At 43.4% G+C, this 12,147-nt stretch overlaps 1 protein-coding gene across 5 annotated transcripts in view; it reads right to left on the reverse strand.

Annotated features, from left to right (window-relative positions):
• Positions 1–424: 424 nt before the first annotated feature.
• FSTL1 (follistatin like 1) overlaps positions 425–12,147 on the reverse strand; it is a 160,559-nt gene continuing 148,836 nt past the window's right edge. For all 5 annotated transcript variants that reach the window (XM_064374668.1, XM_064374670.1, XM_064374667.1 and 2 more), the window contains 5 exons: positions 11,362–11,480; positions 9,908–10,020; positions 9,156–9,266; positions 6,326–6,402; positions 425–3,137 (listed from right to left, as the gene is read on the reverse strand). In XM_064374668.1, the coding sequence (XP_064230738.1) occupies positions 3,093–3,137; positions 6,326–6,402; positions 9,156–9,266; positions 9,908–10,020; positions 11,362–11,480 (465 nt within the window). In that variant the 3' untranslated portion in view covers positions 425–3,092. The remainder of the gene's footprint in view (positions 3,138–6,325; positions 6,403–9,155; positions 9,267–9,907; positions 10,021–11,361; positions 11,481–12,147) is intronic.

The following is a 12,147-nucleotide window of genomic DNA, read 5'->3' on the forward strand; positions in this document are numbered from 1 at the left end:
TCCACCATATGGGGATGCATCAAGAAGGTGCCATCTTTGAAGCAGAGAACAAGCCCTCATCAGACACTGAATCTTCTGATCTTCTGACACCTTGATCTTAGGCTTCCCAGCCTCCAGAACTGTGGGCAATACATTTCTGTTGTCTATAATTACCTAGTCTGAGGTATTCTGTTATAGCAACCTGAAGGGACTAAGACATTCTTACTTCTCATCACCTCTTACCCGAGACCCACTATCCATGATCCTTTCAAAGAAACTTGTTCTACCAGTCCCTGAGTAAACTTTCCATCCAAGCTGCAGTTCCAGGAGAAACTCTTCAGTCCTTTTTAAGGCTCCTGAAATTCAGATCCACTCTTAGGAAGTAAATGGGTCATGTTTCACAACTTTATTTGGCCTTAATTGGGGGAAAGAAAACCAATAAAACTACCACTTTAATTTCTTTATTCATCAATAGTATCTGAAAAGAAAGAATCAGGAGTTACAAAAACAAGTTAAATGCAATATGGAAGCCTACTAAATACAAATACAAGTTCACAAACACATATGCAACAGAAACTTGTTTAGATTGTTTCTTGAAGTTTGACTATTTAAAACATAGGTGTAAAGGAAAGACATTCAGACGGGTCCACATAGGCTTGTTAGCAGGCAGAGAAGCTCTGGTTTCCAAAAACAGTGATAGAGTCCAGAGTCACAGCATGTGGGAAGGTTTCCATGGACACTGGATCTTAACAGATGCTATAGTGTTTACAAAACTACACACACAGAGAAAGCCCAAGGAAGTCTGCAGCATAAGCCCTATGCTTTTAGAGGGCTAAAGGAACTGAACCTGATTTAATCCTGTTTGCTCCATGCAAAGCTTTATGCAAGACTCCCCAAACTAGGCTATTTAGCAGCTTTCCATGAATGGTCCTCAGATCATGTGTTTCTATGGCAAAGACAACAGCTGCCCTATTTACACAGAAGCAGCAGAACTCAAGAGGAATGTGGATTTGCTCTTGGGAGTACAATGTTGGTTGCAGGGTAGAGTAGTCTTGGATGGTAACCACTGTTCTATCTGTGACTAGTGAAGAGACACTGGTTTCTTGCTTTTAACAAATTGGTACTCTTGCCCTCTCCCATGGTGTCCAAGGACTGGCAAAACTTTTGATTAAGGCATGCTGCTGTGAGTTCTCCAAGGCACTCGTACAGGGAGCTGTAATTCAGACTGCACAAGTGGGGTTTGAAGAGAGTTTTTAAATAGGATGATACATAAAAGTTTGAAATGCTGAACAAGGTGGAATTTTCTTTCAAATGAGAACAAGGAAAACAATTTAGAAGGAATTCTATTTTTGGCACAGCGTTGACTGTGCATTACAACCTAAATAATTTCCTTCTGATGGTCTTTAATCTGCTTTCTGCAAATGAGATCTTATGTCAAGGCTTTAATCTTTGGTATTCCAAACGCATCTTAAACAGGGTAGTGAGTAGGGTTAATAATCACAGAAGTTGAAAGACACAGGAATAAGTGTAAATGACTGACCTCCCCAAGTCACAGTTTTAAGGTTAAATCTCCATTTTTTTCCCCCTGTTGAATTAGAAACTTTCTTTATCCTCATCTCTAAAGAGAATGCTTTCTATTTCTAGCCAGAGGTTAAACAGGAAATGCAATTATGAAGACAGAGTGAGGTGGTTCTCTTTCCCGCTCTCTTCCTGCTTTACCCATGAGGACTCTGTATCACAGCACAACCTGTAGGGTCATCAGGCTGAGATCAAATTTGGTCATCTTGTTTTTGGCCATCTGACATTTCTTGTTCTAACAACAAGGTTTCATTTATTCTACAGAAAAGAAGGAAAAATCACAGGTACCTAGCTCTCCTCTGGACCAATGATCAGAATCACAGAATTTATAATTTATCAAATCAAAAGTGCATTCTTACCAGCTCACTGAGGAAACTGAGGTCCAGAAAAAGGAGGAGACAGGGCCAACTCACTCTCCTAGTTAGTAGTAGGCCAATGAGCACATTGGTGGGCTGGAATATCCTAAGCCCTGCTTGGCTGCACTTGTCTCCATCCTTTGGAATACGGATTTGCCTGAACTTCTCAGAATAAATAAAAACAAATTAATCTTCGGATCTTGAAAGTTTTTTACGAAGATGCTTCTTCCCCTGGCTTTGGTCTGAGGCACCCCCTAAACCGCTGGCAGATAGTAGACTGTTGGAAGCTAGGGGGGCCAACTACGGGCTACATCTAGGATGTGGCAGGCTGGGGGCATCTGGGTTATTTGAGCCCCTGCACCAGGAAGAACCCCAAACTCCTTCCACCTATGAAGTGGTTGGACTACTGAAATATAATTGTAAAAGCTTAATACCTAGTCAAGAAAATAAAATATTAAAAAACAATAATATAATGATAATAATTGAAGAATAAAGTCAACGTGCGGAAAAAAAAAGTGTTACAGAGAAATAGCACCTTTGGTAAAAAGTGTTTTAAAAATTTGGTTAGGTCACTAAGGGGCTTGAAGTATACAAGTATCTGCATCATTTGGGCATACCGTCCCACACACTACATCCAAGTCTGAGGGACACTGGGTAACCAGCAGGGTGGCTATGTATCTAGAGGCAGTTACTGGGACCAAGAGATGCATGGATGTTGGAAGTCTGTCATGCTGATGGCAATAGAAAGAGGCTGGAAGCAGACAGCGTTCCTCTCTGGAGCTTCCCAAACCTCTCCTCCAGGGACACCTTGCTAAGTCCTCTCTGGCATTGCATGCACTCCCTGCAGCCTGCTGACAGCTGCCATAAACTCAAAAGGGGTTCAGATCTGGGTCTGCTCCTCTCTCAGTTGTGATGCAGTTTCCTTACTAGCCTCCAGCCCCAGAGCACCGTTTACAGTTTCTCTTAAAGCACTCCTAGAAATGAAGGCTATGGCCCTTCCCCTCATAGCCAGCCACCTTCATATCCGTTATTGCAAAACAAATAAACAAAATGAAACTCATTGCTATATAAGCAAATACTGGTGATTTGGCGACTGTGGCAGACACTTGTGTATACTGGACTCAGCGCTGAAGTGGAAGAGAAGGTGCTGGGCTCCAGACACTGTCCTGTGCCTCCTCATTAGATTTCTTTGGTGCTCACTCTCTTGGTCTTTTCAGCCGTTTCCTTTGAGATGCAAGAGAAAATAGGTGTCATGGAAATATTAAACAACTGTTGGCATTTATCGTTCCTCCAGACTATATAGCATTGACATTTACAAGCTTATGCTGAATTTTAGTTGTTTACTTGTCTGGCTCCTTTGTAGACTATGAACAACTTGAGAACAAGAACCACAGCCTATTCATGACATGGTCATGCAGGGGCTGTTTATGGAATTAAGTTGACTCCACTTGGACTCCTATGAAACAAGTAGATCAGACATTATGGTTCCCATTTTAAGGATGAAGAAAAGGATGTTAAATGGAAATGCTACAAGGTGTTCTGAATCCAACAAGTCCAAAGAGGTGTTAAGTACAACAGGTTCTGGAGGCAGACTGCCTGAGCTTCAACAATGGCTGTGCTACTTTTTGGGTGACCTTGGGCATATTATGAAATCTGTGTCTCAATTTCTTCAACTGCAGAACCACAATAATAAAGTACCATCTCTTACAACAGTGCCTGGCATATTTCTCCAAAGAAGATATACAAATGGCCAATAAGGACTTGATGCTCAACATCATTAGTCACGTGGGAAATGCAAATCACAATGAGATTCCACTTCACACCCACTAGGACAGCTAAAATAAAAACAATAACAAAACTGTTGGTGAGTAGGTGAAGAAACTGAAACTCCATGGTACAGATGTACAATGGTGCAGTAGCTTTGGAAACCAGTCTGGCCATTTCTCAAAAGTTTAAACATGGAGTTACCATATGACCCACCAATTCCACTCCTAGGTAAATACCAAGAGAATGGACAACATATATCCACACAAAAACTTGTGTGCACAAATGTTCATAACAGCTTTATTTATCAGAGTCCCCAAATTGAAACAACCTAAATATCCATTAACTGATGAATGGATAACACAACATGTGGTATATCCGTATGATGGAATGTTATTCAGCCATAAATAGGAAAGAAGTATTGATTCATGCTGTAAGAATGAACCTTGAAAACATTATGCTACGTGAAAGACAGAAAAGGCTATACTGTTGTATGATACCACTGTAATATGTCCAGAACAGGCAAATCTATAGTCAGAAAGTAGATTAGTGGTTGCAAAGGGCTGGAGGAAGAAGAGAATGGATGGTGACTTCTAACAGGTATGGGATTTCTTTCTGGGATAATGAAAATGTTCTAGAATTAAGATCGTAGTGAGATAATTGACAATCTTAGGAATATACACTTTAAAGGGGTGAATTTATGGTATGTGAATCATATCTCAACTAAATAAATACATTTTTTAAAACCTGAAACCAGTGCCTGGTATCTAGCAGATACTGCTGGTGTTCCAGCCATAGCCCCTGTGTTTGGGTGGACACTGGCGTGACTTCCTACCTACTGCCAGCATCTGTGTCTCTGCCTGAGGGCTTTCTCTAGCTGCTGGAACCCATTCTGTCCACACACTGATAGGTCACAAATGCCAGGGAATTAATGTTTCCCAGTAGCAGCCCTCAGCCAATGGCTGATGGGAGTTCTTGTAGAAACAGCCCAGCTTCATCCTCACTCAGGCACTGTTACGCCATTCCCAGAGACCCCCAACAGAATTAAGTGCCACTTATTCACAGTGATAACAGGCCTGAATACCCACTCTTCATTGCTTCCTTCCCTTCCTGGACTCGTTTCCCAAATCTTCCTCTGGTGCTTCCTGTGATTGCCTCCCAAATAAACTGTGTGTGCTTGTATCCTTGCCTCGGCATCTGCTCTGAGAGGACTCACATCAAACACAGACACTTAAACATATCAGTTATTATAATTCACTTCCTACTGTCTGATAACTCCTCTATCCTAGATGAAAGTAATTCCTATTTTTTTAAATTTTCTCTTTGATGGGATTGAACTCATTTTGAGACTCAAGACTGGTGAACTTTGAAAAAGCAAAAGGCTAGAAGCTTTTGCTTCTGCTTAAACAACTGACGTGAGATTTCTATACTATCAGTGACAATGATGACAAAATGCACATCGAGAATGATCAGTAAATATGAGCAATTACTATTAACAGTAATAGTTCTGTTTACTCATGTGCAATATTTCACATCAATAGTTTAGCAGTTCTTGTGACCATTATATTCCTTAAAAACTTCTATGTCAGAGAGAAGGCTAGTACTACTACATTTGGTCTACAGACAGGTAATGGAAGGTGCAATATCCTCTGTGAACACTACATGATAAGCCAGTAGAAGGATGGGCCCAGGAGCCCAACAGTTCCATATGTCAGAGGATCACTATTCTGCTAAGAACCCTTCCTCCGCCGGGCATGGTGGCTCACGCCTGTAATCCCAGCACTTTGGGAGGCCGAGGAGGGTGGATCACGAGGTCAAGAGATCGAGACCATCCTGGTCAACATGGTGAAACCCCATCTCTACTAAAAATACAAAAAATTAGCTGGGCCTGGTGGCGCGTGCCTGTAATCCCAGTTACTCAGGAGGCTGAGGCAGGAGAATTGCCTGAACCCAGGAGGCGGAAGTTGTGGTGAGCCGAGATCGCACCATTGCACTCCAGCCTGGGTAACAAGAGCGAAACTCCGTCTCAAAAAAAAAAGAACCCTTCCTCCAAGGAAGCCTTTAACTTAATAACATAGAACCTGAACAAAATTCTTATTTATTATCTTCTTTAGTCTCTGGGAAGGAGTCTCTGTCAACTCTAGTCTATTTTCTAGTCAGACTGACGTTTAACATAAATCCTTTCTGCTGTGGCCCAAATCCACTGCTTTCATGCTCACTGAGTGCTGACTAAATACCAGGCCCTGTGAGAGCTGCCAGGGAACAATGGTGAGCAAGTTACAGAGCCTGCTTTCAAGAGCTCACAGTCTTTGGGTCTGGACACTGTTCATGACAAGATACACACTTACTTAAACCATGCTCATTTGCAAATCACTTCCACCTCATTTGCAAATCACCACCTGCCTGATTTTGCCTTATGCAGCCACTCACCAAGTTGTAACCTATACCTGTTGAGATCTACTGGGCCCTGTTTTATCAGGGAAGTGTCTGTATCTGTTTTATAGTACAGGTGATGGGGTATCACTCAGGATCTACTGTATTGAACAGAGTGTGTCTCCTTGGTCTCATGGGGCACTGGGCAGTGTTTGAGTGGTATAGGGTCTGGTGGCAACAGCAATGCCTGAACCAGCATGGAGGCCGCCACTCACCTGATGCTTTTGGAGTTCCTGGATGTATCTGGCCATCTCCTCCTCTGTCTGGGTCTGGGCCCCCTTTTGATTCTTTCCTGCAAGAAGAACCAAAGCTCAGAGTAGTGGCAGCTGTTGTAAGCCAGTGAGGAATCCCATCAAGATCTACCTAGAGGCTCTCAATTCATCTCCCATTTAACCTGTGGAAGGAGAGGTGAATTAAACACATTTTCTGGGTATGAAGGCATGAAGGAGCCTTGTTCAACTGGTACCTCGAATGTAACACCCTGTACCAAAGCAATCTACCCACACTCCTCTCTGGTCTTTATTCCTTTAACTGCTTAGCACATCCCTGCCAGAGGCTGGCCCTGCAAAAATATATGGTGAAAACCTGGTCTTGATACAGGAGATTCCTCTGAGACAGCAACTCTCAGACGTTCACATACCTTCAGATTGTCCTGGAGAACATTTGAAAAGATAACTATCTATGTTCCACCTTCAGAGATTCTGATTTAATTGATCTGAGGTGGGACCTGGACACCAATATTTTTTTTACAAGTCTTTCTGGTTGGTGCTAATGTGCAGCCAGGGTTGACAATCATTCTTCTAGCAATGTTTCCCAAACTCGCACAGTGATAAAAACAAAAACTACACAGGTTCCCAAGCTGCTCTTTTGCAAATGCTGATTCACTAGGTTTGGAATGGAATCTCTATGCTTATCAAGTATAATGTTGACCATTAGGAAACACTGCTAGGACCTATCTTCCAAACATTGCTATCAACTTTCCCCTTGCAGCAGTTTCCCTTGGCTCTGGCTCCACCTGGCTTCACATCTTGATGACCCTCCTTGCTTGTCCCATTCTGATTTGTGATCTAAGCGCAGACTACTAACTCTGGTACTAACCTGAAAATGCCCTGGAATGCCGGCTACACAAACTCCTCCCAGATCCATGACCTACACATCAGGCTTCTGGGGTACCACCATGGTCAGGCCCCTGGGGCACCACCATCTGGAATGCTCCATGTTGTACCCACATAGAGTTCTGGACTTGGCCATCCAGAGAGGGAGGATGAGCAGCCCATAGCTGTGTGACTGTGGAAATGGGCAATGTCCCATGGAGCTGTTCATTTGAATTTTGTCTGATGCATGTGATAGAGATTATTATCCAGATGACCATGCTTATTCTTATTCTGTAAGCCAGCTGCCCACTAACTGCCTGCACTTTAGAAATGGAGGGCTACCTTTACAAAGCCAGAATAGCAGTAGTTAGAAGCAGAGAGGAACTGAAGGGAGTTTTGGGAAAACAAGTATAGGATGCTTCATGGTTGAGGCAGGCTAGGCCACTGACCATTTTCAGAAGTTCCTTGTTGGCTTCAGAAGTAACTTGGTCTTGACTTCTAGGAACTTGTAGAAATTTCTAGTCTCTAAAGAGCCTCTTCCTGTTATTTCACCTGTCCCTGGAGTTACACTGGTTTCCTGTCTTTCCACACTGAAAACAGACTTGGTCCTGGGCAGTGGTAGACCAGAGATCCCTTAGATAGTACTGGGCTCCATTCATACTGTTGGTGTTCTCTAGGATCCTTGTCTGGAAGAGCCTCTTCCTGGGTCTCTGACCTCTGTTTTCTGGTTACCATTTAACCTGATCTTCCTGAACATCATTCTAGGCTCCAGCCAGCTCTTCCTTGACTCAGTTAACTTCTTAAAATATTCTTTTTTTTTTTAAAGACAGGGTCTTGCTCTGTCATCCAGGTGGGAGTGCAGTGGCGCAACTGTGGCTCACTGCAGCCTCAACCTCGCAGGCTCAGGTGATCCTCTCATTTAGCCCCCCAAGTAGCTGGGACTACAGGCATGTGCCATCATGCCTGGCTAATTTTCACATTTTTGTAGAGACATGGTCTCGCTATGTTGGCAAGGCTGGTCTTGAACTCCTGGGCTCAAGCGATCTTCCCACTTTGGCCTCCCAAAGTGTTGGGATTATAGCCATGAGCCACTGCACCTGGCCAATATAACTTTAGGTTCACCCTAGCTGGTATAACTTTTGGGCCTGGTTCCAACTGGTCTTTCTTCCCTAAGGCAACTCTCCCTTTCAGACTGGCTTCAACACCCTTCTTATGTCTTGCCTCCACTCTGAATGTCCCTGATTCTGTGCTAGGGCTCAGCTTTGATTTAAGAGTCCCTCTTGATCTTTGGCATCATTGTAGCCCAGGACCCAGATGGGACCCTAGTGGTTCCAACATACCCTGTAGCCTCACACTGCCCCCCAAACTCTCAGATGGAACAGGCCTGGTCTCCCCAGGCCACCCTGCACACATCTCAACTAGCTCAACTTTCTCTCTCTCTTTTTAAAAAAGATTACCCATTTCTGTTAGTTGAAAGAGGGTCTACAAACATTTTTTCCTTTTCTGCCTGGGTATGGCAAGGAGAAGTCATTTTGTCTTTCAACCACCAGAGTTTTTTACTAAGTATTTCCTAAGGTGTTAAAAGGATCAAGCAGGTTAATAGGTAAAGTGCTTAGAAGAGAGCCTGGCACGTGGTTCTTGCCGTGTAAGTATCTGATTTCATTGTTACTATTCCAGTCTCACATTATCATTTACTTTTGCCCTGGGTCTTGGTCCTCTCTTATTCCTAGCCTCTGGAGTGATTTTCAAACTGAATCCTTATGGGATAAGTGCTCTGCCCTCAAAGCTATCTACTGGGGCTCCAACTTTACAGGTATGGGTCTGCCAGTTGCTCCTTGGGTTCCTTGCTCCCAGCCACCCTCTTCTCCATCATCCCCACCCCAGCTTCTTATGCAGATTTCATGAAGCTCTCTCCTTGCTGTTTTTTCTTTCTGCCTGAAGCACAGCTCACCATCACAGGTCATGGCTGTACAGACCCAGTTTCCACAGGCACAGACACAGCGGTTACAGTCCACCTCGGTTTCAGCTCCATCTGCATACATTTCATCCTCCAGGGCACACTCTGTTGGGCCAGAAATATGGGGCAACAGTTTTTAGTTGTGAGGCTGGAACAGGGCATCTTTGCCACAGTCTGTGCATCTTACCCTTTTTCCCTGACAAGACATGCCTGTCCCTCAGAAGCACCATATCTGAGCAAATTCCACCATCAACCTAAAGAATTTGGGGTCCTGACTTCACCATGGGGATGATGGGCTGGAACCCAGTCTGGAATCATGGAAGGGGATTTTCTCAGCTAGCTCTGGAGAGTTCCACCAATCCTCTCTATCTTGGCTCCCACAGAATGCCTCCATTCCCTACAGCTCTCTATTTCTTTTCTTTTTTTTTTTGTCTGAGACGGAGTTTTGCTCTTGTTACCCAGGCTGGAGTGCAATGGCGCGATCTCGGCTCACCGCAACCTCCGCCTCCTGGGTTCAGGCAATTCTCCTGCCTCAGCCTCCTGAGTAGCTGGGATTACAGGCACGCGCCACCATGCCCAGCTAATTTTTTGTATTTTTAGTAGAGACGGGGTTTCACCATATTGACCAGGATGGTCTCGATCTCTTGACCTCGTGATCCACCCGCCTCGGCCTCCCAAAGTGCTGGGATTACAGGCGTGAGCCACCGCGCCCGGCTACAGCTCTCTATTTCTTAGGTTAGGCATACTCTTCTCAGGAGGGTTGAAAGATGGGTTGAGACACTTGAGAAATTCTTGGAAGCTGAGTTTCCAATCAGCATTTTCATCAGACAGTTCAATGAGAGCATCAACACAGAGTCCTCTGAAACAAAACACAGGAGAAATGTGTTAGCAAGACCTCAGCTTTGCTCAGAAGAAAGGAAGTACACATCAGGACTACATACATCCAGGGCCTCCACAAGAGGCCAAGAAGATGACTGCTAACTGAAACAGCCTCTCTCTACACTGACCCAACACAACTATCCATCCTGACAAATGCAGCCATCTAACCTTTAGTTTGTTATACTGAATGTCAGATCACTCAGGCTGTTCAAATGTCCCCTTAAGATGACTAAAGTTTCATGAATGGTTTTGTCTGCTTTGATTGACAAATGTTTCCACTGCCTGCATACCTTCCACTAGCAATTGCCTTTCCCCATGGTATACAAGCCAAGTCAACCAAACTAGGAAAATCAAAACAGAAGAGATATGACAGATGACATGAAAGGAATATGAGATTTGAAAGAATATGAAGTTCAAGCAAGAATCACCAATATCATCATTCTAGAAAGAGATTTTCAGAAAAGCTTTTAGAACTCTGTTCTATCACTTCTTCCTTGGGCTGGATTTGAGCCCTGGCTCAATCACTTACTACTCAAATGGACTTTAGCTAGTTATTCAACTTTTCTGAGCCTGTCTTCCCATCCATGAAAGGAGGACGAGAAGCCCTCCTTCACTGGAATATCATGAGGAACACACATTGAAATTGTGAAATATTATCTAATTTCAGATTATCAAAATATGAAGGATTTACAGAACCTATACTTTAAGGTCACAGACTATTATTAAAGAAGAATCCTTTTACAAACTGTGCCTTGTACTTCTTTTGAAGAAAAGAGATGCTTTTCCTATTTTTAATTCTTACCAATGTCCTAAAACTACATCAAAAGTTTCTTAGTGATTAGTTTTTATTAATATTTATTCTAGAATAATACCAGAAAAGTAGAGGGGCATACATTTGTAAGAGTTAGGGCAACTGACATGAAATAGCACTAATTATCTTAAAAATCAGAACAAAGCTGTTTTAGACCTACTGTTAAATACTACACTAACGTAATTCCTTCAGAAAATTAGTCAGCAAAATATAACCCACAACATTTGGAAACAACTTGTGCTGATGTGCCCTTGGCAATTTATTTTAAAATTATATTCTTCTATTCCTTGCAAGTTCTCACCAAAAACAGTAACTATTTGATTAGATATCAGTGGTACTCAATATACTAGTTCATACTGTTCATAGAATAGCACAGGACACAATTCCCATTTTGCTTTTTACATGACATTCTCTCACTGGTAGCTCTTCTGCAGGTGGGAAAGGGTTTAAGTCCCCTCTCCTAGACAGTCTTCCCTCGTGGATCATTCTCTGACCCCTCTCTCCTCTCACCTAAGCAGTTTGTTGTTCTCCTGGTCTGGATACGTGGTGATATTGATGGCAGTTTCATTCTGTTCCACAAACTTCAGGAATTCGCTAGAGTCCAGGCGAGAGTCACCATTATCAAAGTTCTAGAATGGGCATGAACACATCATTCAGGAATGTTTTGTAGAAATCCTGTTCCATCATTGCTCCACTCAACTGATCTGTCTCTGATTCATCTTTTTCTTGATACATTCCAACCCTGTCCCGGCCTTAGAAGGCCACGGCAACACACGCTCAAATCCCTGGGACACACGGAGAAGGTACCCGTGCCCAACACGAGAGAGGAAAAGTGCCTGGGCAGAGGAGGCAATCTGAACAGAGGCCTTTGGGGTCCCTAAACCTGCTGTGTGGCCCCATCTCTGACACTGCCCTGCAGACACTTTTTACTATACCTTTGGTTTCAGACCAACCTCCACATCATGTTTTCAAACCCTGATGAACATGTAACGAGTTTAAAGTTATAAGCTGTGAATCAGAATCCCTGTAGCAGGGCCCAGAATGTGTTTCTAATCAGCTGCTCAGGAACAGCAATGCAGATAACCCTCTGAGCTCACTTTGGAATTATAGGATCATTTCTTGTCGCTGGACTCCAGCCTCCCTGTCCTGTTCTCAGTGCTTAACTTTCACATTGGTGCCCATAACCAATCACATCAGTGAGAACTCAGGTAAAGGCCTCACAGCAATAAGCTACAGACAGGGGTCATCACACAAAGTTCCTGCTCCTCTGCCCTGTGGGCCCCACTGCAGACATGT

Source organism: Aotus nancymaae, unplaced genomic scaffold, assembly GCF_030222135.1.
Source record: "Aotus nancymaae isolate 86718 unplaced genomic scaffold, 86718_ANA_hifiasm-v0.15.2.pri h1tg000011l, whole genome shotgun sequence".
NCBI lineage: Eukaryota > Metazoa > Chordata > Mammalia > Primates > Aotidae > Aotus > Aotus nancymaae.